A 25,184-nucleotide genomic window follows, 5' to 3' on the forward strand; every position below is an offset into this window, starting at 1 on the left:
AGCAAAAACAAAAGTTGACTGAATATTCTGTTGGTATTTTACGTATATCTAGAACACATTCATTGATTAAATTCCAAACCAGAAATATGGCTTTACCTTATTAATGGCTAAGGCACTTCCTAAATATGATGGAAGAAATTCTATCCCAATTAATGTTTCTGAAGTTTCCACAGACTTACGCATACCCTGTTTTTTCTATGCAGTAATGACAGGCAATTCTTCACTGCTGCTGAACACTGCTGGAGTTACATACTGTTGTTCAATAAACCAGTACAGAGAATTTACTCAAGCTGATTTAAGTCAGGAGGAGTCTGTTGCATATCCTCTGGAGGAATACTGGAAAACACTGCCAACTGGATATTTCAGAGCTTTCTTATCTGCAGAATTTGTCATTTATAAGATGTCATCATCTTTAGTATGTTATTCTAGAAACTTACTTAGAGGTAATGAGCAGGAAATTTGGCATTACTTTCAACATAATTCTCTGTAATTATTTCTAAATCATCATACAAAAATATTTTTCCACTCCATGATTTATGCAGCTTGTGCTCTTGTACACTCTGATGACTCAAAATTTCAACAGGCCCTCATGACATTATTTTCAACTTTCCATGTGCAGCTGGAGATGGTGGGCCATATATTCCAGGACTACCTACAGCCTCATATTAAGAACAGCACCATATTAAGTCAAACCATGTGTGAAATCAGTATATATAAATTAAGTTTTTTAATGTCTATGCCAAGTACCATGCTTCAGGACTGAAGCAGAATTTGTTTGCAATGACTGAAGATGAGCTGTGATTCCTCTTTCATGTCTTACTCCAATGACAAGTACTTCTTGAACTTTAATCACAAGTAACTTTTCATTATTTTCAATTTTTTAGCCTGTCAATAAGTGGCAGTTTCTGTTTCTCGCTGCCCAATAATTTGAAGCAAATAGAGTTGTACTTCTTTTTACTGTTTGTATAGTACCTCATATAGCACCATTCTGCTGTTTATTAAGAATTTCTGGGTATTCTGGAACTTGCTTTGCTTGACCATTCCCGGGTGATGAAGTCCAAATGTGCCCTAAGTTGTAGAATAGATGTTTTCAAATTTCAGAGCTCTTAAAATTTGTGAGTGGGAGGTTCTGCTTGAGTACAGGTCCTTGTGAAGGGACAAGACTATCTCAGGAGACCAGGAGATTGTCCAAAGAACATGTCAAGAGCAATGACTTGTAACTAGGCACTTGAGAGCAGGATGCATTCTGAGCACTAAAATAGTGAGGAAAAAAAAATTAACAGGATAAGTCTTGCTCTAGTATGTCAATTTTCTGCATATAGGATAAAGTGCTTAGTTGTAAAAGGAGTTCGGTGAAGGAAGGAGCAAAATGGAATGGTATGTCTCAGAAAGTGTGCCACATAAACAACACACAGACGGTAAAAACTACATAACTGAAGGAGAAATTGGGAAAAAAATCTCCCTCAAAAAATCCATCCAAAGATGGATTGTACTACACCTTGATAATGAGCAGTGTAGAGCAGTCAAGAGAGGGGTGATAGATGTAATTCATTGGTAGTTGTGTGTAATGAATAAGATTCAAGAGTGCTCAACATGGATCTTGCTACAGAGTGGGGAACTACAAGATTGCACAGTAATAATAGTGACATCATTATTTGCTAGGTCATTTAGCTGATTTATTAGATTATTAATAGGGGGTAGATTCAACAATAAACATTGAAGCCTCTCCTCTCAGGCCTGCAGTTGAGAAATTCAGACTTCCAGGTAAGACCTGCCCTCTCACCCTTGCATCCTTTGAAAGACATCTTCCATTTAGACATATTAGCCTACGAAGTCCTTAAAGGCTGCAAACCTTTGGAGTGAGTCTTACCACTGGTTTCACAAATTTGCCTTAAGGAAAATTGGCAACATTTTGTTTTAGCTTAAGTTGGTCCCAACTGCTAATTAAATCCTCATTATTTGAAGAATATTTTGCTTTATGTAAATTAAAGTTTTCATTGAAGTGATCTGAATTATCTACTTGCAAAAGAAAAACCAAGATGAAAAGTAAAAAACCAAATTTTAAGTAAATCAGTTTCTATTATTTTCATACATATGTGGTAGTAGCACTCACCTTCTCTCTGGCTGACACAGGGGGACAGCCAACCTTTCACGACCCAAGGTGGGAGTAGGAAGAGGCAGAACCCCTTGGTCCACAGACAGGGTCCCCAGCCAACAGGGCAGAGACATTTTTGCATTATGAACTCAAGGAGAGTTCTCTGGTCTGAGTGCTCCTCACCAATCTCTCCCACAGCAGTGACTACTTTCAGACTGGATATCCTTGAGTGATCCTTTGACCCTTAGATCTTCTGGATACCCTTGAGTGAGAGGCCTCTTTGTGTGTGTGTGTGTGTGTATGTGTGCACACATGTAACCTGCTAAATGCCATGGGAGCATCACCGTTACCCAGCCTGTTCATTACTTTTGGACATTGGTTTTAGTTGGAAATTAAGTTTGTTATCTGCATGAAGTTGTTGCCATGTACCTCTGTGCCAGCATGCTGCCAGTTGTCCAAGTCCTTAGCTCACATGGACTACTGTAATATCAGAGGGGCTTGTGTTGGACACAGCACAATTCCCACTCTCCTCCTTTAAGTCTTTTCTGCATTAGCCTCATACAGCATGTGCAGGGACTCTGACAGGATCATGGCCACACAATCCTGAAGCCACATTCCCAATACATTACTACAGAGAGGGAGTTAGGGTTTTTTGGTTTTTATGTTTTCGGTTTCATTTGGTTTTGTTTTGTTCTTCTTTTTTTTTGAGATCTTCTCTGGAGCTCCATGGGATTTTTCCCATGGCTACCCAACCTCAACAGCTCTCCCTTAGGTGAAGACAAGTTGGCCTTTTTGAATTTTTTTTTTTTTGGGCGGGGGGGTAATGGGAGAGGCTTGAGCTTTCTGGCTTTCTGCTCCTGTACCAGCCCAGGCTTTGACACTGTACTCATCCTCGAATAGACCCTGCCCCTGCCCTTGGGCAGGCTCATGTGTGGGGAGCACCAGTCACTGCTTGTGTCCCCCAGGGATCAGTGTTGGTCCCAGTCCTAGTCAGTATCTTTAATGATGGCCTGGATGAGGGAATCAAATGCACCCTTAATAAATTTGTGGATGACAGCAAGTTGGGCAGGAATGTTGAAAGGATCTGCAGAGGGACTTAGACAGGCTGGATCAATGGGCCAAGACTGACTGTGTGAGGTTCAACAAGGCAAAATGCCGGGTCCTGCACTTGGGTCACAACGCCCTGCAGTGCTACAGGCTGGGGGAAGAGGGGCTGAAAAGCTGCCCCGTGGGAATGGACCTGGGGGGCTGCTTGGCAGTGGCTGAACACGAGCCAGCATGGGCCCAGGTGGCCAAGAAGGCCAATGGCATCCTGCATGTATCAGCAATAGTGTGGCCAGCAGGACCAGGGCAGGGATTGTCCCCCTGTACTCGGCACTGCTGAGGCCACACCACGAGTGCTGTGTCCAGTTCTGGGCCCCTCTGTACAAGAAGGACATGGAGGTGCTGGAGTGTGTCCAGAGAAGGGCAACAGAGCTGGTGAAGGGTCTGGAGAACAAGTCCTGCGAGGAGCGGCTGAGGGAGCCGGAGGCGTTTATTCAGGAGAAAAGGAGCTCACGGGGACCTTACCGCTCTGGACAGCTCCCCGAAAGGAGGCTGTAGCCAAGCAAGGCTCGGCCTCTTCTACCAGGTAACAAGTGATAGGACAAGAATACATAGTCTTAAGCTGAACCAGAGGAGGTTTATGTTGGACATAAGGAGGAATTTCTTCACATAAAGGGTGATTAGACACTGGACCAAGCAGCCCAGGGAGGTGGTGGAGTCACCGTCCCCGGAGGTGTTTGGCCATGTTCCGTGGCCAGTGTCACGTTCCGGCTGACACGGTGGTGCTCGGTCAGAGGTTGGACTCGATGCTCTCCGCGCTCCTTTCCAACCGCACCGATTCTGCTTTCCGGGGATTGCGCTCTCCCCCCGCGGCGCCTCCCGGCCGCGGAGCCGCCGCGGCCCGTCCCGCAGGCCGAGGGGCGGGCCGGGCCGGGTGTCCATGGAAACGGAGCGCACGCGGAGCGCCGCCCTCCTTCCCTGCTTCCCGCCGGCCGCCGCCGCAGTCGCCACCATGATGCTGCTGGGCCGCGGGCTGGACGCCAGGTACGGGGGCGCGGAGGGCCGGGGAGCCCCGGGCTGCTCCGGGGAGGAGGCCCCGCTTCCAGCAGCGTGCCCGGGGGAGGCGCGGGGGTCGGCGAGCGATGCGGGCCCGGTCCTTCTTAGCGCATCTGCCTCCCTAGGAGATGGGGCCGCCTCTGCCTTCCTCCAGGAAAGGCCGCAAAACTTTTCCAGGCCTAGTGCGCTATGCAGAGATGGAGAAAAGATGTGCTGCCGATATTTATTTGGATCTCTCGTGAATGATTCTGTGGACAGTTCTAAGCGGTCGCGATAATGAGGGGGGAATAAAAACTTTTACACCCCCACATAAGAAAACGTAGTGTTTTGCGTCCCAAAATTATATACTAGTTGCATGGGTGTACTGTAAGATCTGAATTGTAAAGTGGGTGATAACGTCTTCCTTCAGGAGGGAAACACATGAAGATCTTTCAAGAAAATAGGAAGTATATACCTTTTACTGAAGATCTTGTCAGGGAATATAATTTTGAAAAACAGCTTTATTAGTACTTAATGAAATTTTTGCTTGCCTACTCACCAGGTGAAACCGTCTCTATTCAAGCGGTTCTGTGCTCCAGCGTGTCCTGGAGGACTGAATAACTTCCTTGGTTTTTTTTTAACCTTAACGGAATCTCTTTTGAACAGCCTTCCAGACAGCTTGCCATGAAGCAACCCAACTGGGTTTTTGCCTAAGGCAGAACTTTGGCATGAAATACTTTTCCTGAAGTAAAGGTGTTCCTCATTTGAAATTATTGTATTGTTGTTTAGTCTCAAAGTACCACATTTCTTAAAATTTTTCTGATCATCATATATCCTGATACAAAGTCAGTATTTAAAATTGGTCAGCACTATTGGGATGCCTTACGGATATGAAGGAAGTTTTTGTTTCTATCCCTTGCCAAGAGAGTGGTGGGAGTGAATTCTCCTGCAGAGAATTCTCTCACTTCACATCAATAACCTTGTGTTGGACCATAGAGATTTCTTAAGGCCCAGTATCTGGCAGGTACTGTTAGCTGAATTGTCTTACAGCTGATTCACTCAGATCAACAACGGGCATGAGTTCACATGACTATCAAATAATACAGGAATATGAAAGCAAAATACAAAGTGAAATCTGTGAGTTACTGGAATGAATTATCTAAATCATTAATAATGAAACATACAGCCATTGGATCAAATAAATTATTTAAATTTAGGTTGTTTAAAAGAAATGTATTAGTGTGATGAATGTCCTTTCAGTGGTATTGCAGTTTTCACCTCTTGTGTCCATTCACCTTTCTTCTTTAATTTTCGGTGGCATTTGTCCTCTGTAGTGCAGTTTGGTAATTGTTTGCAATTTAGAGAACATTTAATACCTTTAGCAGTTCATCCTCTACTGCCTAATTTCTCCAGCCATTGCCTTGCCTGTTTAGTTTGCAGGCTGTAGCAGGAGGGTGGTCTGCAGAAGTCTTGTTTGAGACTGCAGGTGTTATCACTGTGTTAGTAACTAATAACATTAGTAATAGTGAGCTTTTGCTTAAATTCAGGAGGAAAACTTCCTAGCGGATTTTTATGATTTGGATTTTCATCTATTGGATCTTCAAGTGTAAATCTTCTTTTTTGTTTGTTTGTTATTCAGTCATAAATAAGCACACATTACATCAATTACAACATTCTCTTTTTCAGAATAAAATTGTGCTTTGCCCTGAAATGAGATATCCAAATTATTAGTAGTATTATTATATAGTTTTTCTTCTGTATGTGTTGTAAACATTTCTGCCTTTCTTATTTTTCTTTGGTATCCAGGGACAATCAGACTAGACAAATGCAAGATGCTGTTTCAAATGTGGAAAAACATTTTGGTGAATTGTGCCAAATATTTGCTGGATATGTACGTAAAACTGCCAGACTACGAGACAAAGCAGATCTTCTAGTAAATGAAATATATGCATATGCAGCTACAGAGACACCGAACTTAAAAGTTGGACTGAAAAACTTTGCAGATGAATTCTCCAGACTTCAAGATTATCGCCAGGCAGAGGTACAAAACTAAAGCTGTACATGTTGTGTTTGCCATCTGAACTTTTCAGTTACTTATCTGTGATTAAAAGGGAAATCGTATACTGTGCAATCAGAAGAGAAACAGGAGAAAACACGTCTAAATAAATTAATGTCTGAGCAGGGTAGGCTGCCAAAGCATTCATCATTTACACTCCTAATCACTTCAGGGAAAACTGCCTAAAATTAGTACTGCTGAAGTCAGGAAAACTATCCATATGAACACTTGAAGTATTTGAGAAAGAGCAAGTTGGTTTTTATTGGTCTTAGACTTTAGATTATGATTTATGGTTAATAAAGTGTTCTTTTTAGTTGTGTGACTTGAGTTGTCTAGCAGCAGGTGAGGCAAAATCAGTCATTTTCCTTTTGCTGAGCATTATCAGAAATAGTATTGAAGAGGTAGTGTCAGGGACCACTGTAGATTTCGTAAGTTTGTAGTTCAACATTAAAAGTACAAACTTGATTTGGACCATATGTGACTATATAGTCACATTTCTGCTAGATGAGTGCGAGTGCAAAGAAAGATGTTTATGCCACTTACACCTTTATGTGTGGTGCCGGTCAAACTGTAACTTACAATGCAAAATTCCAATTACTGAGATTAAAATTCATTCACATGTACTCAAACTAGTTTTTGGAGTATGTATCTATTCTTTAAGTAGAACATAGAAACTCCCATTTATAGTTTTGAACAGCTAAAATCCACTATAATTCAAAAAAGAGACTGAAGTAGTTGACATTCTTTATGTCTTCAGATAGGACTTTTTATTTTGGAGAGCATTGCAAGTCACCTCTTCATAATAACAAAGTGGAAAAAGAAAACCTTTGAAAAGTAGTTAATATGAGTTTGAAATACAAGGAATATGTGTGGATCTTTAACAGTCTATTTAAGAAGGGATTTTTAAGAAGTAATAACAAGCTCAGGGTGTCTGTGAATTTTATTTTTCTGTAAGCCCTTATACGTCTGGCTCCAGCTGAGCCACATGGAGGTCCTTATGCTTCAATTGATGTAATAGGAAATTGTCCTCTGCTATTACATTTATATTGTGGCCAAAGGTGAATGTAAACTCAGACTGCGTGATCTCTCTGTTTTCATCATTAAACTGTGAACCTGTAATTTTGAGGTATATATGTAACAACTTGAGTTTTGCTTTTGTTGATTTTAAATGTGTTTTTAAAAATTGACATTTGGCTTCATCCTCCTGCCATGCCTGCCTGTAAACCAACATTGCCTTCTGAAAAAGGCAGAAGCAGCAAAAGAAATGAGAAGCTTTTAGTCTTTAAATCAAGTTCTCCTTTGCTCCTGAAAGTAAAATATATTATCACAGCTTTATTTCTTCTGGGCACCAAGTCACTTAACAGTTTTCCTGTATGATGGCAAAGTGGGCAAGAGAAAATTAGCTTATAAGGATTATTAATTTCTGGTCTTTAGCTGCAGTGCTAGATATATAAATACTGAGTATTTATAACACGTGGTTACTTACTTACCCTACCACAACATGTGGTAGGGTAAGTAAGTAAGGCGGGCAGGTTATTCAGTTCGTTTTTAACGGGTGTTGTTTAGAGCCTTACTGTCCTATTCCTTTCTATTCTATTGGCAGTTCAAATGAAATTGTTTTGACAGTGCACTGGTAGATGGTATCAAGGAGAAATGTTTGCTCAGCTGGCATAGATTTTGGCTGACTGGTGACTACCAGTATAGGGGGAACTGTCCCTTCCCAGTAGAGGTATGCACCTTGTTCTAATCTGGATGTAGCAGTGATGGGCCACAGGACTCACTTATTGTCCCTAAGTCATTGGCAGATTACGCTGAAGCCACTCTGGCAGTTCTGTCAGATTTGACAAGCAGGTCTTATCCTATTGCCTGTCTGACCATATGTAGCTGTTTTTCTGACTAGGAGAACTGAAACGAAAATTCAGAACCACTCATCTGTAAGAGCATTTATGCATTTTACATACCCTGTTATTGGTATTTTTAGTGCACTCAGTGCCAGTGATGCTGTTTCCGTTATTTTTAAGAAGTGTTCCATTTTGCACAGTGTATTTGATAGCAAAGATTGCTTGCTACCTCTGTAATCTTATCAGTAAGTGTAGAGCAGATACAATGATCTTTAGATAGAAAGCTACAGAACTCCAAGATGCAATGCTGGATGTATTAATAATTTTCCATGTTTCATTTTTCCTGATCTAATTAAGAAAAAAGGAATTCCACTAGAAATCAGCTTGAGCTCTTTCATCAGAAAACAGATTCCTTCTTGGTTAATATATTTGACTGTAGTTTTTACAAATTTTTTTAAAACCCTTATCCTAATATTTTTTCAGCATATATGGATTTAATTTGTAATAAGATGAGTCACTTTTAAAGTAATTGTTTCCCATTTCTGCACACCATGGATATGGATGATTTTAGCAACCATGTGATTTCTTTTTGTAGGTTGACAGGCTGGAAGCCAAGGTTGTCGAACCTCTGAAATGTTATGGGAGCATAGTGAAACTTAAAAGGGTAGGTTGAACATGTGTTTTCTCACAAGGTACATTTCAGTGTCCTGGCCACTCAGTTGAAAACTTTTTGTTTATGGGGAAAATGGTTGATATTTTTCATATTTCAGTAATCAGTTTAACTTAATTGTATAGTTAGACATCTGAACTGAAGTTATATATATATATGTTGGAGGAAAGAGCTTTGATGTGAAGGCAAGGATATTCAGGCTCTTCGAGAACAAACAAATGCTCAGAAAAGGCATTAGTATGAAATTTCCTGGATAGTGTAAATTCAGGACTTTTTATTTATAAATAATGTCATTTATTATTGTGTGATTTTGATGATGAGGGTGATGATATTACTATTATTATTATTACTGCTTTGGCTCTTAGTCATCAATATGCTGCCCTTAACAGCTTTTCTAACTCAGAATTATGTTCTACATTAAAATTCATAACTTAGAAAACACATTTGAACCTCATAAGTAGGTAGTGCCTAAATCCCTCTCTGTTAAGTCATTATGATGACCTGAAGATACCCAAAAATCTGAGGTCTCATCATTCACTATTTTTCAAAACAATATTTACAGAGGGTTGAAATATTCCCTTAAAATACCTGTAAGTTTCTTTCCTCCAGGAAAGATAAGCTTGAGCAAGTAATTTTTAATAAACAGATACTAAAAGTAGGTCTTCATAACACTTGTATCTTATACAGAGAATACCTTTACCCTGCAAACTCAAATCTGTAATTGATGTATATGTCTGTACCATAATCTATATAAAACAAAAGCTTAAATTATTATTATTATCGGATGGTATTTTACAAAAACACCAAAACAAAAATCTTGCAGTGTGTTAATTTGAGTAGATGGTGGCACTCTATCTCAAGCAAGAAGTTTTCCTATGGTTTATTTTGTGTGTTTTTTTCTATATAGTGAAGAACCAAGTAGTGTTTGGGACTTACTGCACAGTTACCTCACTTGGTGGTTAGAGAAACGATTATGAAGGAAATGCATCCTGTACTTTAGTAGGACTACCCACGGTAGTCCTTAGCAGAGCTGTAGACTATAGTGCCTAAAACCTGGTATCTTAATGGTCACCAGTTTGTGAGATCTAGAACTGAGTACTTTGTAGGGTATAAATGCTGGAGGTGGAAGACAAGTTTCATGTGTTTGTGACAGTAGGGTTGCTGAGGAAACACAAAACATTACAGCAGTGCCTGGGGCTTCCAAAGCATTGAAGAGACTGTCTTGAGGTGCACTGCCACTGATAGCCAGTAATGCTGAGGACAGAAGCAACTGAAACCAAGTCAACAGTGAATTGAATTTCCTGTGGCCATTGCCTTTCAGAATGTCAGAAAGTATTGCATAATGTTTTTAGCTACAGGGAGGAGTACAAGAGCATTTTTAAACCATAGATGAGATCAATTATTTTACCAGTTTACCTTTGAACTAAGATAGAGTTCACTAAAGATGTAGGCCATTAAATGGTTATTTTTTTCCCGTTGCATGTTGACCATAAACCTTGGTTAAAACTTCAACTACCTGGTCTTCAGTTATCATCGTAATCACTGGGACATATTTAGTGACAAAGGAAATTTTGTCACTCATGTAAATCTAGCACAAGCTGCTAGTTCTAGGACTGCTTTAGCTGTAACTACATTAGCTAACTAAGTAAAATCAGGCAGAGTATGTCATTATAGGTACTTTCTGTAAAGAGGATGTTCTCGCTGCTGCTTACTTACTGGATCTGTTCCGGGAAGCACACAGCAGTATTTCTGTGCCTTATCTAAAAACAACTGTTGCTTTTTCTGTGGTGTAAGACATCAATGTCCTGTGCTACTAAATGCCTTAAAGAGGCCCAGATGAATCAGAGTAGTGTTGTCCTCGATCTGCTAATGCAGTAAAATTGTTTCATTCACTTGTTCTGGTTTACGATGCTGAATAGCTTCATTGGAAGCTAAAACAATATTCTCGTCCTAACACACAGCTTAAATGTAGGATATGAGGATTTCTTTCTGTTTCATTGTTCTGTTTATCTATCTTCACTTTTCTGCTTCTTGGCAACTCTGTTCCTGGTTCCTTTTCTTCCTGTAAAACAGGACATCATAAAACCAAGGTGATCCACATGCAGAAGAAAGTATTGATTTGCTTTAATAACTTCAGTGACTAAAGCAGGTAACAGTACAGTGATAAGGCTCTGCCAGCTCATTGTGTGGTAGATGAACTATAGCTGTACTTCTGTATGATTTGAAAATAGATGGGTGACCAGAGTTCCTACGTGTGATTTGAATTCATAGTTAAAACCTAGAGGGACTATGAATAATTTTATATTCTTTGTACCTTTTATGTCATTGCCTCTTTCATTCCACTTTTCCTTGAGGGTAACTAAAGCATATTTTCCAAAAACATGTCAAAGCTTAGTCTAAAGACACTGGAAGTGAATGTCGGACTGTTGGTGGTAGTTAGTGGTTAGTTGATGTTTGTGGTGTTTTGCTTTGAATGAAAGACTTCACCTAATCTTTGGTTCTTTTTATATGCTCCACTGAAAGAGGTCTGTAATGCTCTAGGTTTTTTTCTGGATCAAGTTATTTAGATGCTAGTAAAACAAATTGTAAAACAAATTTTTCTTTTTTTTTTTTTTTCTGTTAGGTAATGTACACCTTGATTCTTTCACCATAAATTACATTTTCCCCAGCCTTTTAATATTTTTATTGGGTTTTTTTCTGCACTCTTTTTTTTGGAAAAAATATGTTTGTAACTGTGCCCTAGTTTTGTACATCCAAGACCTGTCCACAGCTTCACCACTACGGCCATGGTAGCACTAATTCTTTGTCACTCTTCGGCTAGAAGAGAAGTATGTTTCATGGTGGCTGTTGCTACAGAAAACAGAGGTAGAGAAGGGAACAGTTCAGTCTCTGTAGGCATTTCCAAAGTCACTACATGCTAGAAAGAAAATACTGAATTTAATAAGGGTAACTCTAGAACTTTGCATCCTCAAGTACACTTTGTGTGAAAGTCAGCACCCTTTCAAGCCACAGTGTTAAATCTGATTGACTGTTTTAAATGGGCCTAGAAAGTCAGTGCTTTTAACAGGGCTCAGTCGTTAAATAGCATTAAACATGCAGCTGTGACCATTAGATGGAAAACTTTGTTGTTTCAAAAATAAATACGTTCTTTTCTCTTTCTTTACCTTTAAAACTTAGAACTGGAAAAAAAAATTTAAAAATTTCTATTATTGCTCTTCTTGTAGCCACATGGTTCTCATAAAAGCAAAAGGCCTTTTCAGTAGTCTTTGACCTTAGAGGTTGTGTAAATTCCCTTCTGAAAGAACAGCAGTAAAACCAGCATTGATGGGCTGAAAATGACGTAGTTTTTATTATCAGAAGCCAGCTCTGTGTCCCTGGAGATGAAGCAAAATGATAGTTACATACAAGGACATACAGACAGGAAGGATAGAAACAAGGAAGAAACTGCATGTTTTGACCCTGTCCTCATGCGCAGCCTCGTTATTGAAGGAACACACAGCACTGTGAAACCTGCCAATCTTGTGCTTGTCACTGAGTAGTGATCTGGTCACAGGATCACAAAACTTACTGAAAGACATATTCAGTTGCATATCCTTCTGTCACAGCGACATACAAGCAATAAAATTGTGAAATCCAAGGAAAGAGCACAGACAGCTTCCCAATATGATAGTTTCTTACAGCTCTAACTCCATTCTGGAGTACTAAATAAAAGTGGAAGTGGTATTTTAGAGTAAAAGGTCATTTGAAATGCATGCCCAATCCTACCTCAGATTTTGTTAGACTTTAGACTGTATTTCTGCTTGTTCTAAACTACTGCTTCTTTGAACTGGAACCATCAAAATTAATGACCTTTTCCATACCAGCCTCAGTGGAGTGATAAATACTTGACTGATAATCTTACATTCAATGAATGTCTAACAGTTTGCAAAACAGTTTTATAGCACGAACAAAAATTTGAGAAAACTGGTAGGTGAACATTCTTAAATTGTCACAGGTCTTCCTAGAAGTACATACTACTTCTCCTTTGGAAATGGAGCAAAAACAGTCATCAACAGTTTCTGCCTTTTCTAGATCAGTTAAGTTTTATCTTCTCCAGCTCCATCATTACTTGGATGTATTTTGTTTCAAATGGTTTTGAACACTTTACTAAATGCATGTATATAAATATGCAGTTTAACTCTTTCAGCCATTGAATGCCTATAGTACCTTGTAGCACAGAATTGTTTAGGTTGAAAAAGACCTCTGTAATCATTGAGTCCAACCATTAGTCCAGCACCACCATGTTCACCAGTGCCAAATTATGCCCCCGAGTGCCATATCGACACCTTTTTTGAATACTTCCAGAATGGTGATTCCATCAGTTCCCTGGGCAGCCTGTTCCAATGCCTGACCACCCCTTGTGTGGAAAAAATTTTCCTAATATTTCATTTAAACCTCCTCTGGTGCAGTTTATATGTCCTCATCCTGTCACTGGTTGCCTGGGAGAAGAGACTGACCCACACCTGGCTACAGCCTCCTTTCAGGGAGCTGTGGAGAGTGATAAGGTTCCCCCTGAGCCTCCTCCCAGCACTCCCAGCTCCCTCAGCCTCTCCTCATCGGACTTCTGCTCCAGCCCCTTCAGCAGCTCCACTGTCAGCAGTGACAGCTGTTGGCAGTGGACAGGTGACAGCAGTTACATTTTCTTCATAGCTTCTCCTTGATACTGACTGCTGCCTGCTTTGTTGGTTTTTTTTTTTTTTAATGATGCCACTTTATTTGATGCTGCTTTTTATTTTTAAGTACCACATTTATTCTACAACTAAGTCAGGAATGAGTCTGCCTTCTTAATGCTTTGGGATCTCAGCTTGTGACCATCTGCTATACTTTTCATGTAAAGCTGTGAATATATTTTTCTTTCCTTCCCCACATTTTCAATTATAACATGTGCTATAGGGAGATGCACAAGGTGCTAAACTCTCTCAGTCCCCACTGACTTTTCTTTCATAGGATCAATTAACAGATCACTAAAATGTGTTTTTTATTTGAAGCAGAAGTTTTGTTCATGTTTTCTAGGCAATGCATGTGTGAAGGAGAGCATATTTTGTATTATTCTAGATGTATTTCAAACATGTCTAAAACATTTTATTTCCAGGATGATCTTAGAGCAACTTTAACAGCAAAGAGCCGAGAAGCCAAGCAGTTATCTCAACTGGAAAAGACACGTCAGCGGAATCCATCAGATCTACACGTTATCGTATCCTGCGTTTCTAGTCACTATGAGAAACATTTTTAGAATTTCTTGGGAATTAAACTGTTATGTTTAGGAAGTAGTAATAACAATAATGCTCCTTAGAGGAACTGTTTCCAATGTTGAATATTTTCTTAAACTTATTGAAGAGTTACAGCTGCTACAGAGCAACAGTTACTCACTTTTGAATTAAAAAGAAACTATGAATTATTTGATATGTTTATGCAAGAGAGGTAGGCATAGGAAGAATTTGGAAGTTTTTGAAAGTAAGTGTAATCAGACAATTTATTTTTTATTTCTTTGGATTTACTCTTTTTCACCCTGCCATTTTGGTTATTGTGCTTCCTGGTACCTATATGGGATATGAGTTTCCTCCAGCTACATGAAAGGATAAGTTGTTATTCTGCTAGTAGAATACTCATCTAAACTACTCTTTCCACAGACCAGTCACCCTCCCTAGTATACTATTCTGTATCACAGTGGGAAAAATTAAGCCTCCATCAAACTGAATTAGAATTTCCATTAAAATCTCATTGAAGTTTCAAATTTTGAAGCAATCAGAATCTAGGGAATGCCAAAATAAATGGGATCAAAGCAATCCTACTTCAATCCCTTTATACTTATGTATTATGATACAGGATCAAGGTTCATGATGTGCTGTTTACTTTTTATTACATTTTAGTGTTGGACTTGCGAGCTAAGCAGTCCTATTCATTGTTGGATTTTATCAACTCTATTTCAGAATCTTCAGGATCTTTGTAGTGACTGGGGCATGAGACTGTAGAAAGAATGAAAATTACTGTGTTGGTCAAACTGAACACAGGAGAACTACATTTTATTTTTGTCTTTGCCAGAGAATTTCCATTTAATATTAATCAAACCAGTTAAATCAAGTCATGACTAATTAGAATTACTTGTGTAATAAAGACAGACGTTTGTCAGCCACAGGGTTAGAACTTGAGCTGTGTTGCAGAGTTCTCTTGTGGGAATTAAGGGAATAAATTATAATAAGCTGTTTTTTCTCAATGGGAGACTGGTCCCATTTTTCTCCCTTAAGCTAATTCCCATTTCATTTCATGGGTATGTCACTGGCACGTAGTTCATTTCTTGTTTCTTTTCTAAGCTTCACCCAAATACTCTTCTGTGACTTAGCTTCTTGTTTTCTACACTTAAGGCTTTGCCTGAAGAGTTACAAAATCTCAGTACAGTCTGATTCTGCACGTGGCAAAAGCACCAAATGCTGCCTATTAGCATTTTAAAGTGATTGACACTTAAAAAGGTATTAGGAGCAGGAATGTGTTCATTTGCTTTTGAGGATGTGTTCAGGTCTGCTTTCAGGTCTGAAAAGAGGCTTTACCACATTAGAGCACAGCAGCTGGGCTCCTGCAGGGGTTCTCTTATTCTTGAGTGACTGTGATGTTGTAGCAGTGAACAACTTTGGCCACAGATAGCAAAGAATCTGTACTCACTCCCATCTTACAAATGGTGTGTTAGCACAGCTTTGAAAGGAAAACATGACCAGATTTTTAAAAATACACTTCTATAAATCAAAATAGATCTTTTTTTCCTGAGTAAGTCTGCTAAACTGTAGATTGCCTGCTTTTTATTTTATTCTTTTAAAAATAAATAACCAGGCTCTCAGTCCAAAACAGACAGCTGTCCTAAAATGTTTTGGCCTGGATACTTGAATTCTAGCAAAGCTCTAACAAACTTTACATCTTGCAGCCAGAGGGTTCAGACAACATAGTAATAGCGCTAAATATATAGATGTTTTGAAATAACTAGGTTAAATCGTTCACAGTATATTAAAAGTAGAGGTGAAAATGAACACGTCCATGAATATTGATTGTAACATGGCCATTTTTTTCCTTTACTAATATTTCCAGTCACAGGTGAGTGTTCAGAAAATACCAAACTGCTGTTGTCCAAACTATGCAGGCTCTGCGACTTGGGACACATCACTCTAAAACAACCAGAATTCCTCTCCCAAAGCATATGTGACAAAATTATGTCCAATCTAAGATGTATTGAGGAGGGGTATTTGATTATCATAGAAATAACATACTGTATTTGTACGTGTAAGGGCTGCATATGCATAATAGTTGCCTTCACTTACAGAGTGACTGATTAAAGTAATTGCAAATACACAAAATGTCTTTTCTTCCCTCCTGTGGTTTGGGCAAAATCAAGAAAGAGAGATGAACATGTGAGCTTATGTACTACTAAAGATCATTATCAATTTTGTTTGCCCCTTAATGGCAGAATTGTGTCTGTGATTTTAGGCTGTTATTGAAAGGAGATTGTTTCAAATTGCTAATCCTGTAAAATAAGGTTAGCAGATTACAATCAAAGAAGTGGATAGAGCATGCCTTATTTCTTAGGTTTCCATATATGTAGCACTAAATCTAGATCACAGGAACTGGACCTGTGGTGTCTTTTTCCATTAAAAAAAAATCCTCTCAAGTTGCAGTAGAAATGGGAAGAACCTTACAACTTGATCATAGGATACAGTACTTGATCCATATACTACTTTCAAATCTCATGACGAAATAGATTTGTGATGATACTTACTGACTGAGCCTGTAAGTATCACTAGTGTATGATGTTTGACCAATAATGTATGGGAAATAACAGAAGTTTAGACCCAAATCTTGTAGATTTCAAGTGCAAGTTCTTAAAACTGTACATTGTAATTTGTAATAGTACACAGTTCTCAGACTTGACTTAATCAGAATAGTTTCAATATCTTTCATTAATTGTAGTGAACTTTATAGTTTATAATTAATTAAAACAGCTATCTAACATGTTTTTGTAGTAACAAAGTAAGAAAAACTGTGTATTTATGTGTTAAAAATTGGTTGATGTGTCCCCTTCCCAGTGCCCTGATGATGTTTTTTATAAGATATTTTAATAATACAAAAATATTAAAAACATAAAATACCTGAATTGCATTTGAATCTAAAAATTACAATAACTCTATCCTGCAAGATTGAGATATTTACAGGATAAATACATTAGTTTCAGCTGCTGCTATAATTGTCTATTTAAATAATTTGTAAAAACTTACTAATATGAGGTTCAGCACACTATACTGGAAAATAATCTTTCTGGACCCAGCAGGTTGATCTACAGTAGAAAATAAGGGATGATCTTTCCTGCTCACCCACCACTCTGGCCTGTGCTGGGTTAAGTACCTATACCCAGTCATTGTGTAGTCAATGGGATGTCAGGACTGGCTCAGTAAAACTATCCCATGATTATTACAGAAAACAAATCAAGGCAGAGGGACTTTCCTGAATGGCTGCAGCTGGTCATTCTTCATGTTTCACATCAAAGTCACAACAGTGTAGAAGGCATCTTTATATGTTCATAAAGCTGCAGATTTAAAATAGTGTAACACAGATATATATTGTTTTGCAAACTTGGATTTAAATCATGGCAATTACAGCAAACAGCTTTGTATGCAAGACTAATTTCACCTTTGTGTTACTTTACCAGGCTGAAAATGAACTGCAGAGGGCATCAATGGATGCTACTCGAACAACTCGGCACTTAGAGGAAACCATTGATAATTTTGAGAAACAGAAGATAAGGGACATCAAAGTATGTGTGCTCACATTTCATCTTGCATAATAAAATTACTATAGTTAGTCGGGGGCAAGATTAGCAACATTCTGGTATTCACTGAAAGGCAAATCTCGTGGTGTTCATGAATATTACACAGATTTGTAAATTATAGATATAGAATCTACATCTGAATCTTATCCTCAACCTGCTATAAAAGACAGTCTTCAAAATAGCAAAACTTCTGAATGATATCTTGGGAATACATATTGGAGATTATCAAATGGTTTTTCAGTAAGACATGTTATTCCTAATACAGTTCCTCTTTACTTTTGAAGTATTTATTTAGAACTTATTATTAAATAATAACTCCATAAAGGTTAGCCCGGCCAGGATATATGTTTAATGTCTAAAGTTCATTTAGATTCATTCAGTCTGACTATTTAAAAGTACTAAGTATCAAGCAGTTATTTATATCATATAAATACCAAACACAAAATACAGTAAATTTTTGAAGTGCAATTATACTGCATTTAGAAAACCTTTCTTTTCATTTGCTTTCAGAACATATTTTCCGAATTTATAACTATTGAAATGTTGTTCCATGGAAAAGCTTTAGAGATATATACTGCTGCCTATCAAAACATCCAAAATATTGATGAAAATGAAGATTTGGAGGTAAGAGTGATTGAGATTTGCTTTTCTGTTTACTTCCTATGCAAAAAACAGTTTTTACAGTTGGGCTACACATGTCCCACACAGAAAAATGCAACAAATATTGCAGGTTCCCAGAAGAAACTCATGTATACCAAGCTTTTTTTTTTTGCACTTCTTCAGCAAGAGCATGCAGGTTTGTAATCTCAGAGAACACAGAGAGCAACTGCAGTGGCAATCTAATCTTTCCCACAAAACACAGAAAAGAGACTCACAAAATTACCTGCCACTCCAAGCTCAGCTTAACTTTCTCAGTTTTTAAAGAACACTTCTGCAGTGAGTCTTGCTCTAAAGATGCACATAGAAAAAATCTTATACTGCTGTGATAAGATGATGTAAAGACTAACTACTACATTAAAGATCTCCCTCTAACCTGAATTTTGTTTGTTTGTTTGTTTTCATCTTTTAATCATTTTATTAGGCTGCTCTAGAATTAAGAGTCATTTGCTATTTACTACATTGGGGGTTTTGCCTTGTGGCAGTAACCAGCTTCAAGTCACCCTTTCTTTTCTTTCTCAGTTATAGTCTCTCTTTCATAAGATAGGCTTTTCAGTCCTTTATTCATTCTTGCAGTTCTTCTCGATGTTGGATCTTTAAACTTAATACCATGGAAGTGTGTGTTGTGTATGTATGTTTGGTTTTTCAAAAAAGTTAGATCATTTTCAGTCTTTTTTTTGTAAATCCTACCAGTCATAATTTTATTCTGTCTATGACATAGCTCAGAACCAAGTTAGCACAAGACTTAAAAAAACATGAGTTTTCAGTGATAGTCCTATTTGAGACTACTTTGTAATTTTACTTCATTTAAACTATGCCATGGCAATTTTATACTATTTTAGTTTCACAATTATAATGTCACATGGCATCAATTCAGAAATCTCCTTAAAGTCAGTACTTCGTCTTTCACAACCAAATTTTTAAATCTCATTATAAATTTTCTGTTAATTGAACAATTATTTACTTTTCATAAAAATACTGACCATAATAGACCATCTTCTTGACTTAAACTCCTGCACAAATAGCTGTATTGGTTATTGAAATAACTTTAAAATATAATAGATGTCATGGTCTCCCCTGTATTCTAAGAGGTTTTCCAAATTTTTCTTGAGTTGTACATCTTCTGTACAATTCAAGTAATGGAGTTGTGTCTGACAGCAGGGATTTGCTTCTGAAGGGGTTGAGTTCATCTTTGCAAGAAATGGAAAGCCTGAAAGAGTTGCTGGGATTCCCACTTCTAGCTTAGCCTGAAACTCAGCCACGTATGTTGGTGGGAAAGCATTGCAGTTTTCCCTGTGTAAATGCCCCCAAAGCTCTGAAGAATGTATACCTTGACTACATAAGTATGTTGATGTGTCTCAGGTTAAGCAAGGACATTGTTTCAGCTAAAAGTGATCAGTTCAAACTACATTCGACGCACATCTCTAGATCAAGTTTCATTCTGCACTGCTGCATTTCTGCAAGCTTCAGTCTTGGTGATTCTTAGCTTGCAAGCATCTAAGTCACAGCTTTCTCCATTTGATTAGGTTTTTCGGAGCTCGCTTTATCCACCAGACTATCAGTCTCGCTTAGACATAGTTCGTGCAAATTCCAAGTCCCCCTTGCAAAGAACTGGTTCCTCAAAATCTTCACTGAGAACAGCACAGGTAAGAAAAAAATAACATACTAAATCACTATATTAGAGTTCTACTTAAGATAATCTTTTAGCTAATGCACATGGATTCACTGTCTTTACTCAGTTCAGGACCATCAGAAATGTAAAGAAACTTTCAGTGGCATAAATACCATAATAGGCTCTTGATAATGCAGCTTAATCGTTGAAGGGAAAAAACCCTAAGCTTTTAAAGCTGTGTTGCTTGCTTTTGACAAATGCCATTTCCAGCAATACTTGATCTTCCATCAACGAACTGTGGCATCTTGCAGAGAGGAGATCTAGGAGCTTAATTAAAAGAGTAGTGACATCATAAAAGTGGCCTCTCTACCAGATCCTAATCCAGACTAGTGATACCTTCCAGCAGCAGAGCAAACCCATGACCAACAGAACTCTCCTTTTATACTCTGAAAATTCACAGCAGGTGAGGAAAAGGATGATAAAAATAAGTGAAACAGTTGAAGACAGTGCCACTCTTTTTGGACCAGATACCTTGCAAATATCTTTGCCACTTGTTTACTGCAGCAAACTTGCAGACATTGCAAAATGGTTAAATTATTTTTAATTAATTGCAACTGTAACTACAATGCTTCTTACCAGTGTTTCAGTTAAAGACAAAACTATATTTAAAATGCATGCATCTTACCTTTCTTCTTTGAACAGATTCATGCATTGATACTGTAGTAAGGAAAACTTTTCTTGACTTCCTTCACACTTAACACCTTCTCTGCTCTCAACACAGAATGGGTCAATTATTACAGTTGAGCTGTTCTGTTTAAAGTATGAATTGTGTCATCTGAAGAGATACAACCTAGTGATTCAGTGCATGAAGTACTACCTTGACTGAGTAATTTGCCAGTCCTCTCTATCACACAAGCAAATTTCATATTCAAGCTACTTCAGAAAATATGAGGAAAAAACACAAAACGAGAAAACAGAGTATGTACACTGTGATTTCTCCCAGAGGTGGAGTGGAACTCCATTCTAACTTGCAGGTTAACCTTCTCATTTCCTAGACTGCTCTTAATTATAACTTTGGATGTTAGTGTTCTCATAAACTCTAACTTACCTGAAAAGAACAGGAAGTCATCTAGACCTAGAGGGAAACTGCAATGCAATTCAAAATACGGTTATCTTACTTAGCTGTGCAGTGTGTCTGCAGAGGAGCATGGCAGAAGAAAGGGGTGGAACACCCTACTAATGCAGTCACCATAGGGCAGTGAAGAAAGGGCAGCCCTTTCTGATTCTGTAAATAGCATGGTGCTGAATTACACTAAGGGCTCTAATCTTTGGAACCACCAAATATCTTGAAAAAAAAAATCTGTATTCAGAAAAACCTGCAGGTGACTTGTTTTATCTTTTCTGTGAATCTTTCACTCTGAAATTTTTGAGACGTCCAGTTTCCTGCTGCACAGTAATCCGTTACTGTCTGTAATCTAGTACTTTGCAATTTCCAATGTAAAGCAGTATAAATGATGTGGGAAGCAGTTCACAGAATCACATGGCCCAAGGCTGTGGGGCAGAGGAGGACAGACACACACACAAACACTAACCTATAGGTAGGGGACAGTGTGGGAAGTCACTGCATACCAGATGGAACAAAGTGTGCCAGTAACACAATTCAGGTCTTTTCAGAGGATTTAACACATACCATCCTTGAATTTATTTCTGGCTCTGTGGACTAACTTTCTGTATTATCTGTATGTTAAAAATCTAAAGTACTCCTTGAGCTGGATTCATTTTTCTCACAAAGAGCTATGTCCTTCATTTTACAACACTTCACTTGGCAATTTATCCTCAACAGTTTGGTTTACCAATTCAGGTTGGTGTGGCTTGTATTTTAGAACTATAGAATTTATAGCAAAACAGAATGACCTTTTCCAGATATTTTTAATCAAATTTAACAACACAAGTTTTATCTTCATGCATTAAATATAACACATTTTTGCACTGACACTCTGTAGGACAGCAAAGTGTAATTTTAACCATTATTGAAAATGTCTGCATCCAAATGTTCCAGCACTAAGACGTGGAGAGGATTGCCATGTTTCTGAAGTAGCATCTGCCGTGAAAGGTGGAGCTGAACTGCTTAAGCAAGGACTGTCGCCACCTGCATGCAGCTCAGTAATTTTTACATAAAATTATTTATGGTCAAAAAGTTATCATATTCTTCTTTTTTTGTATTAAGTTATGAAAAATCAAATTTAAATACTGGTATGTTTTAGTTCTTTGACACAATAACTTGGATTTAAACTGCATAATTTCTTTTCTCACCTTCCTTCCCTGATCCAGTTTGGTTGTTAGGGATAGCCGTCTTACCACCACCAGTGATAATATTTAATATACTGTTTAGTTAATTGCTGCATGGTCAGAGGTATTTGAGTAGTGAGCAGAAAGAAGCCATAAAGCCAAAACAGTTCCTGTTTCAGGAAGGGGGGGAGCTTTTCTTCAGGAATATGATGCAAGTTCTGCTGAATAATTTGAGATGCTCTGAACTAGGGAAAAAAATTAGAAAATTAGTCCTTCCCAGTGAAATTCACTACACCTTAACAGGCTCAATCTGCAGCATTCCTTAGACTTCAATTACAAATCACTGCCATTTTCTTTTTCTTCTTTCATGGAATGAGAGACTGCTGCTTTAGACATTTCAGCTCACGTTAACCAATGATTAACTCCATTTTCTGTTGTGTTCAGGAATTTGTAAGCAACCATTTGCTTTGAGCTAAATTATGTACTTGGTGAGCATGAAAAAGACTTAAGTATTTTTCTTCTTTCAGAAGTTCAATGACTACAGTTTACTTTATGCCCACACAAAAAAACTTACATACACGGCTGTATGAATTATAACGTGTCAGAAGTCAATTTAATAATGAGCATTTAAGGACCTTTAAAATAGGGGGCTGCTTAAAAGAAAAGGCAAGCTCTGTCTTCAGTGCAGAAGTTTTATTGTATCACTGTGTGTGAGAAGACACAGAAAATATAACCAAAATTAGAGCTGCAGATGCCCTTAGAGAACTACTGAACCTGAAATTTTTCAAAAGCATTCCAGATGACTTGGGTAACTGTCTTCAATGTTCTCTTTCTTATGGGAAAAGGAAAAGAAAACATGTATCCTTTAAATTGTAAATGTTGCATTGTCTGTGAAGAATGTATCTTCAATAGGAATTCGATTGAGCCCTCATTAAAACAAAGTACAGGCTGCAGAATCTGTCAAATGAGATGAAAGCTTGGCAGCTGGCACTTGTTTTTAATGCTTGATGAACCAAAAAAAGGAGTCACTCTAAAGACAAACACTGATGGGCAGGGAAAGAAGTTCATCTATGAATCAAGACTCTTAACTTTGTCTAATTAATTCTTGGAAAAAAAGAACATAAAAAGCTTAAAAGTAGCATCCTTTTGAGCTTTTAACTGACGAGCTCTGATGTCTTCAAGATAAGATTAGGCCCTAATACTCCTCTTCAGCCTGCTGCTTCAGCAGCCAACCCAGGAAAAATCTTTGCATCTTGTTGATTTTTAGCATTAATTTGGTAAAAAGTACCATTTTCCCTATCCTATAATAGTTCTGACTACATGGGTTTTTTTAGCTTTTAAAAATCATTATACTATTTTTATTCTTTGTCATGTATCTTTCCATTGGTGTGCATGTTATGAAGAGTTAATAAATAAACAACTTACCCCCTCCCTCAGATGAAAACCCTACAGACATTTAGGCTGAAAATGCCAATGGAGGATTACTTTTTGTTTGCAGAAAACAAACAGTGATATCCTTTTGTTGGGTTTTTATCAGATTTCCCGCAGAATGCTAAGAAAAGATGAAGAAGAGGATGAGGAGGAAGATGAAGATGATGAAGAGGACGATGAGGAGGAGGAATTTGATGCTAAGGAAGTGAGATAACAAAGCTGTTCTTAGAGGGTTTTTTTAATTAAGGGGGAAAAAAACCCTTTACCTAAAGGCTTTTGTATGTTGGATCTAAAATTTCACCGGGGCTATATATTTAGAATTCCAGCAGGAGCAAGAATCGGTGCTGATTCTAGAGTGCTAGACAACAAATGACCATTTCAAAGAATGGGAAAAAACCCACTGAGCAATTTCAGTAGCTAGAAAGTTTAACATTTAAATAGATGCCTGTATTATATGTGCATAGATGTTATATTGTAATCACATTTGCTTAAACTTATGTGATGAACAGTGTCCAAAAACTGCACTAAGCTTTCAAGCAGTTATGAACATTGTTTTCTCCTTACTTTGCCAATACATTACCTCTCTAGCTATACACCTCTTGAATTTTTAAGTACTATAGCTGTAATTGTTATAACTGGGTTTATTCATCCTAAAGTAACTGTGGTAATTACGAAACTGTTTGCAGCAACAACCTGATTTCATTTTGCTATCCACCCTGGATGGCAGAAGGCATGGTGAGGTGTACTTTTTTTCTTATTTTAATTTTTCTCAGGCTTTCATCAGGTTCAGATGACTTTTGATTCCTTTACACATACAGAATGAACAGTCACAAATAAGGACCTGGCCCAGTATCTTATGTTCAATGCTGCTTTGCTTTTAAATAAAAGTGCCTTCATGATAAAACTAGTGGATATTTTATGTAGTTGATGTTTTTTATATTGGTTGACATGCTATACATAGTTCAAATTTCATGTCTTTAGCTACATGATTCAGTTACTGGTTCTATCAAACATACAAGAAATTACACATTTTGAGTGTAATTTCTTATCCTGTTTGGAGATAGAGGTGACATGTGTTCATTTTTTAACAGTGCATGGTTGTCTACCAGAAAGTTTACCACACTGTTCACCTCCGGCTTTAGTATCTGCTAAAGAACAAATGCAGAAGAATTTAAACTTGTGACTGAGAAAACAATTTTAAGTTATAACAAAACCTTCCTTTCAGTTACAGAAAAAAAACCATGAAGTGCATTTATAATATTGATGCTACTTTTTGCCCACTGATCAAAGTATGCAATGCATACCTGTTTTCACATGTGAAAAAACAGGTTTTGCCAAAAATTAATGAGAGGAAAATAAATGAAAAGTTCACAATATAGGGTTATTTTACACCCAAAAAAAGAATTTTACACCAGCATTACATACCATTGACATTGAGTTACTGCTGGCAAGGAGTAAATACCAATGAGCAAAACTTTTAAAAGTATCTATGTAATTAATTCCCATCTATTTCAGCAACTAAGGCACTTAATAAATAGTAATCTCACATCAGAATTCTGGTGATCACCACTTTACCATTTCATACACAATGAAGTAGTCCATCTCCAAA

At 37.8% G+C, this 25,184-nt stretch overlaps 1 protein-coding gene across 2 annotated transcripts; it reads left to right on the plus strand.

The window, feature by feature from the left end:
• Positions 1 to 4,023: 4,023 nt before the first annotated feature.
• Positions 4,024 to 24,482, plus strand: CIBAR1 (CBY1 interacting BAR domain containing 1). 2 transcript variants are annotated; one of them, XM_038127769.1, is made up of 9 exons: positions 4,024 to 4,183; positions 5,981 to 6,215; positions 8,667 to 8,735; positions 13,873 to 13,974; positions 15,855 to 15,860; positions 17,467 to 17,571; positions 18,097 to 18,210; positions 19,770 to 19,889; positions 23,682 to 24,482. In XM_038127769.1, the coding sequence occupies exons 1-9, from the start codon at positions 4,080 to 4,082 to the stop codon at positions 23,787 to 23,789; spliced, it is 963 nt and encodes a 320-aa protein (XP_037983697.1). In that variant the 5' UTR covers positions 4,024 to 4,079; the 3' UTR covers positions 23,790 to 24,482. The 2 variants fall into 2 exon arrangements, with proteins under 2 accessions (XP_037983697.1, XP_037983698.1); XM_038127770.1 differs by lacking the exons at positions 13,873 to 13,974; positions 15,855 to 15,860.
• The last annotated feature ends 702 nt before the right edge of the window (positions 24,483 to 25,184 follow it).

The sequence above is a fragment of the Motacilla alba genome, chromosome 2 (assembly GCF_015832195.1).
Source record: "Motacilla alba alba isolate MOTALB_02 chromosome 2, Motacilla_alba_V1.0_pri, whole genome shotgun sequence".
In the NCBI taxonomy this organism is placed as follows: domain Eukaryota; kingdom Metazoa; phylum Chordata; class Aves; order Passeriformes; family Motacillidae; genus Motacilla; species Motacilla alba.

Coding starts and splice junctions, on each gene's coding strand:
- CIBAR1 (XM_038127769.1), top strand. CDS start 4,080: ATGGAAACGGAGCGCACGCGGAGCGCCGCCCTCCTTCCCTGCTTCCCG. Junction 8,736..13,872: donor GCATAGTGAAACTTAAAAGG/GTAGGTTGAACA, acceptor TTTTATTTCCAG/GATGATCTTAGAGCAACTTT. Junction 18,211..19,769: donor ATGAAAATGAAGATTTGGAG/GTAAGAGTGATT, acceptor CCATTTGATTAG/GTTTTTCGGAGCTCGCTTTA.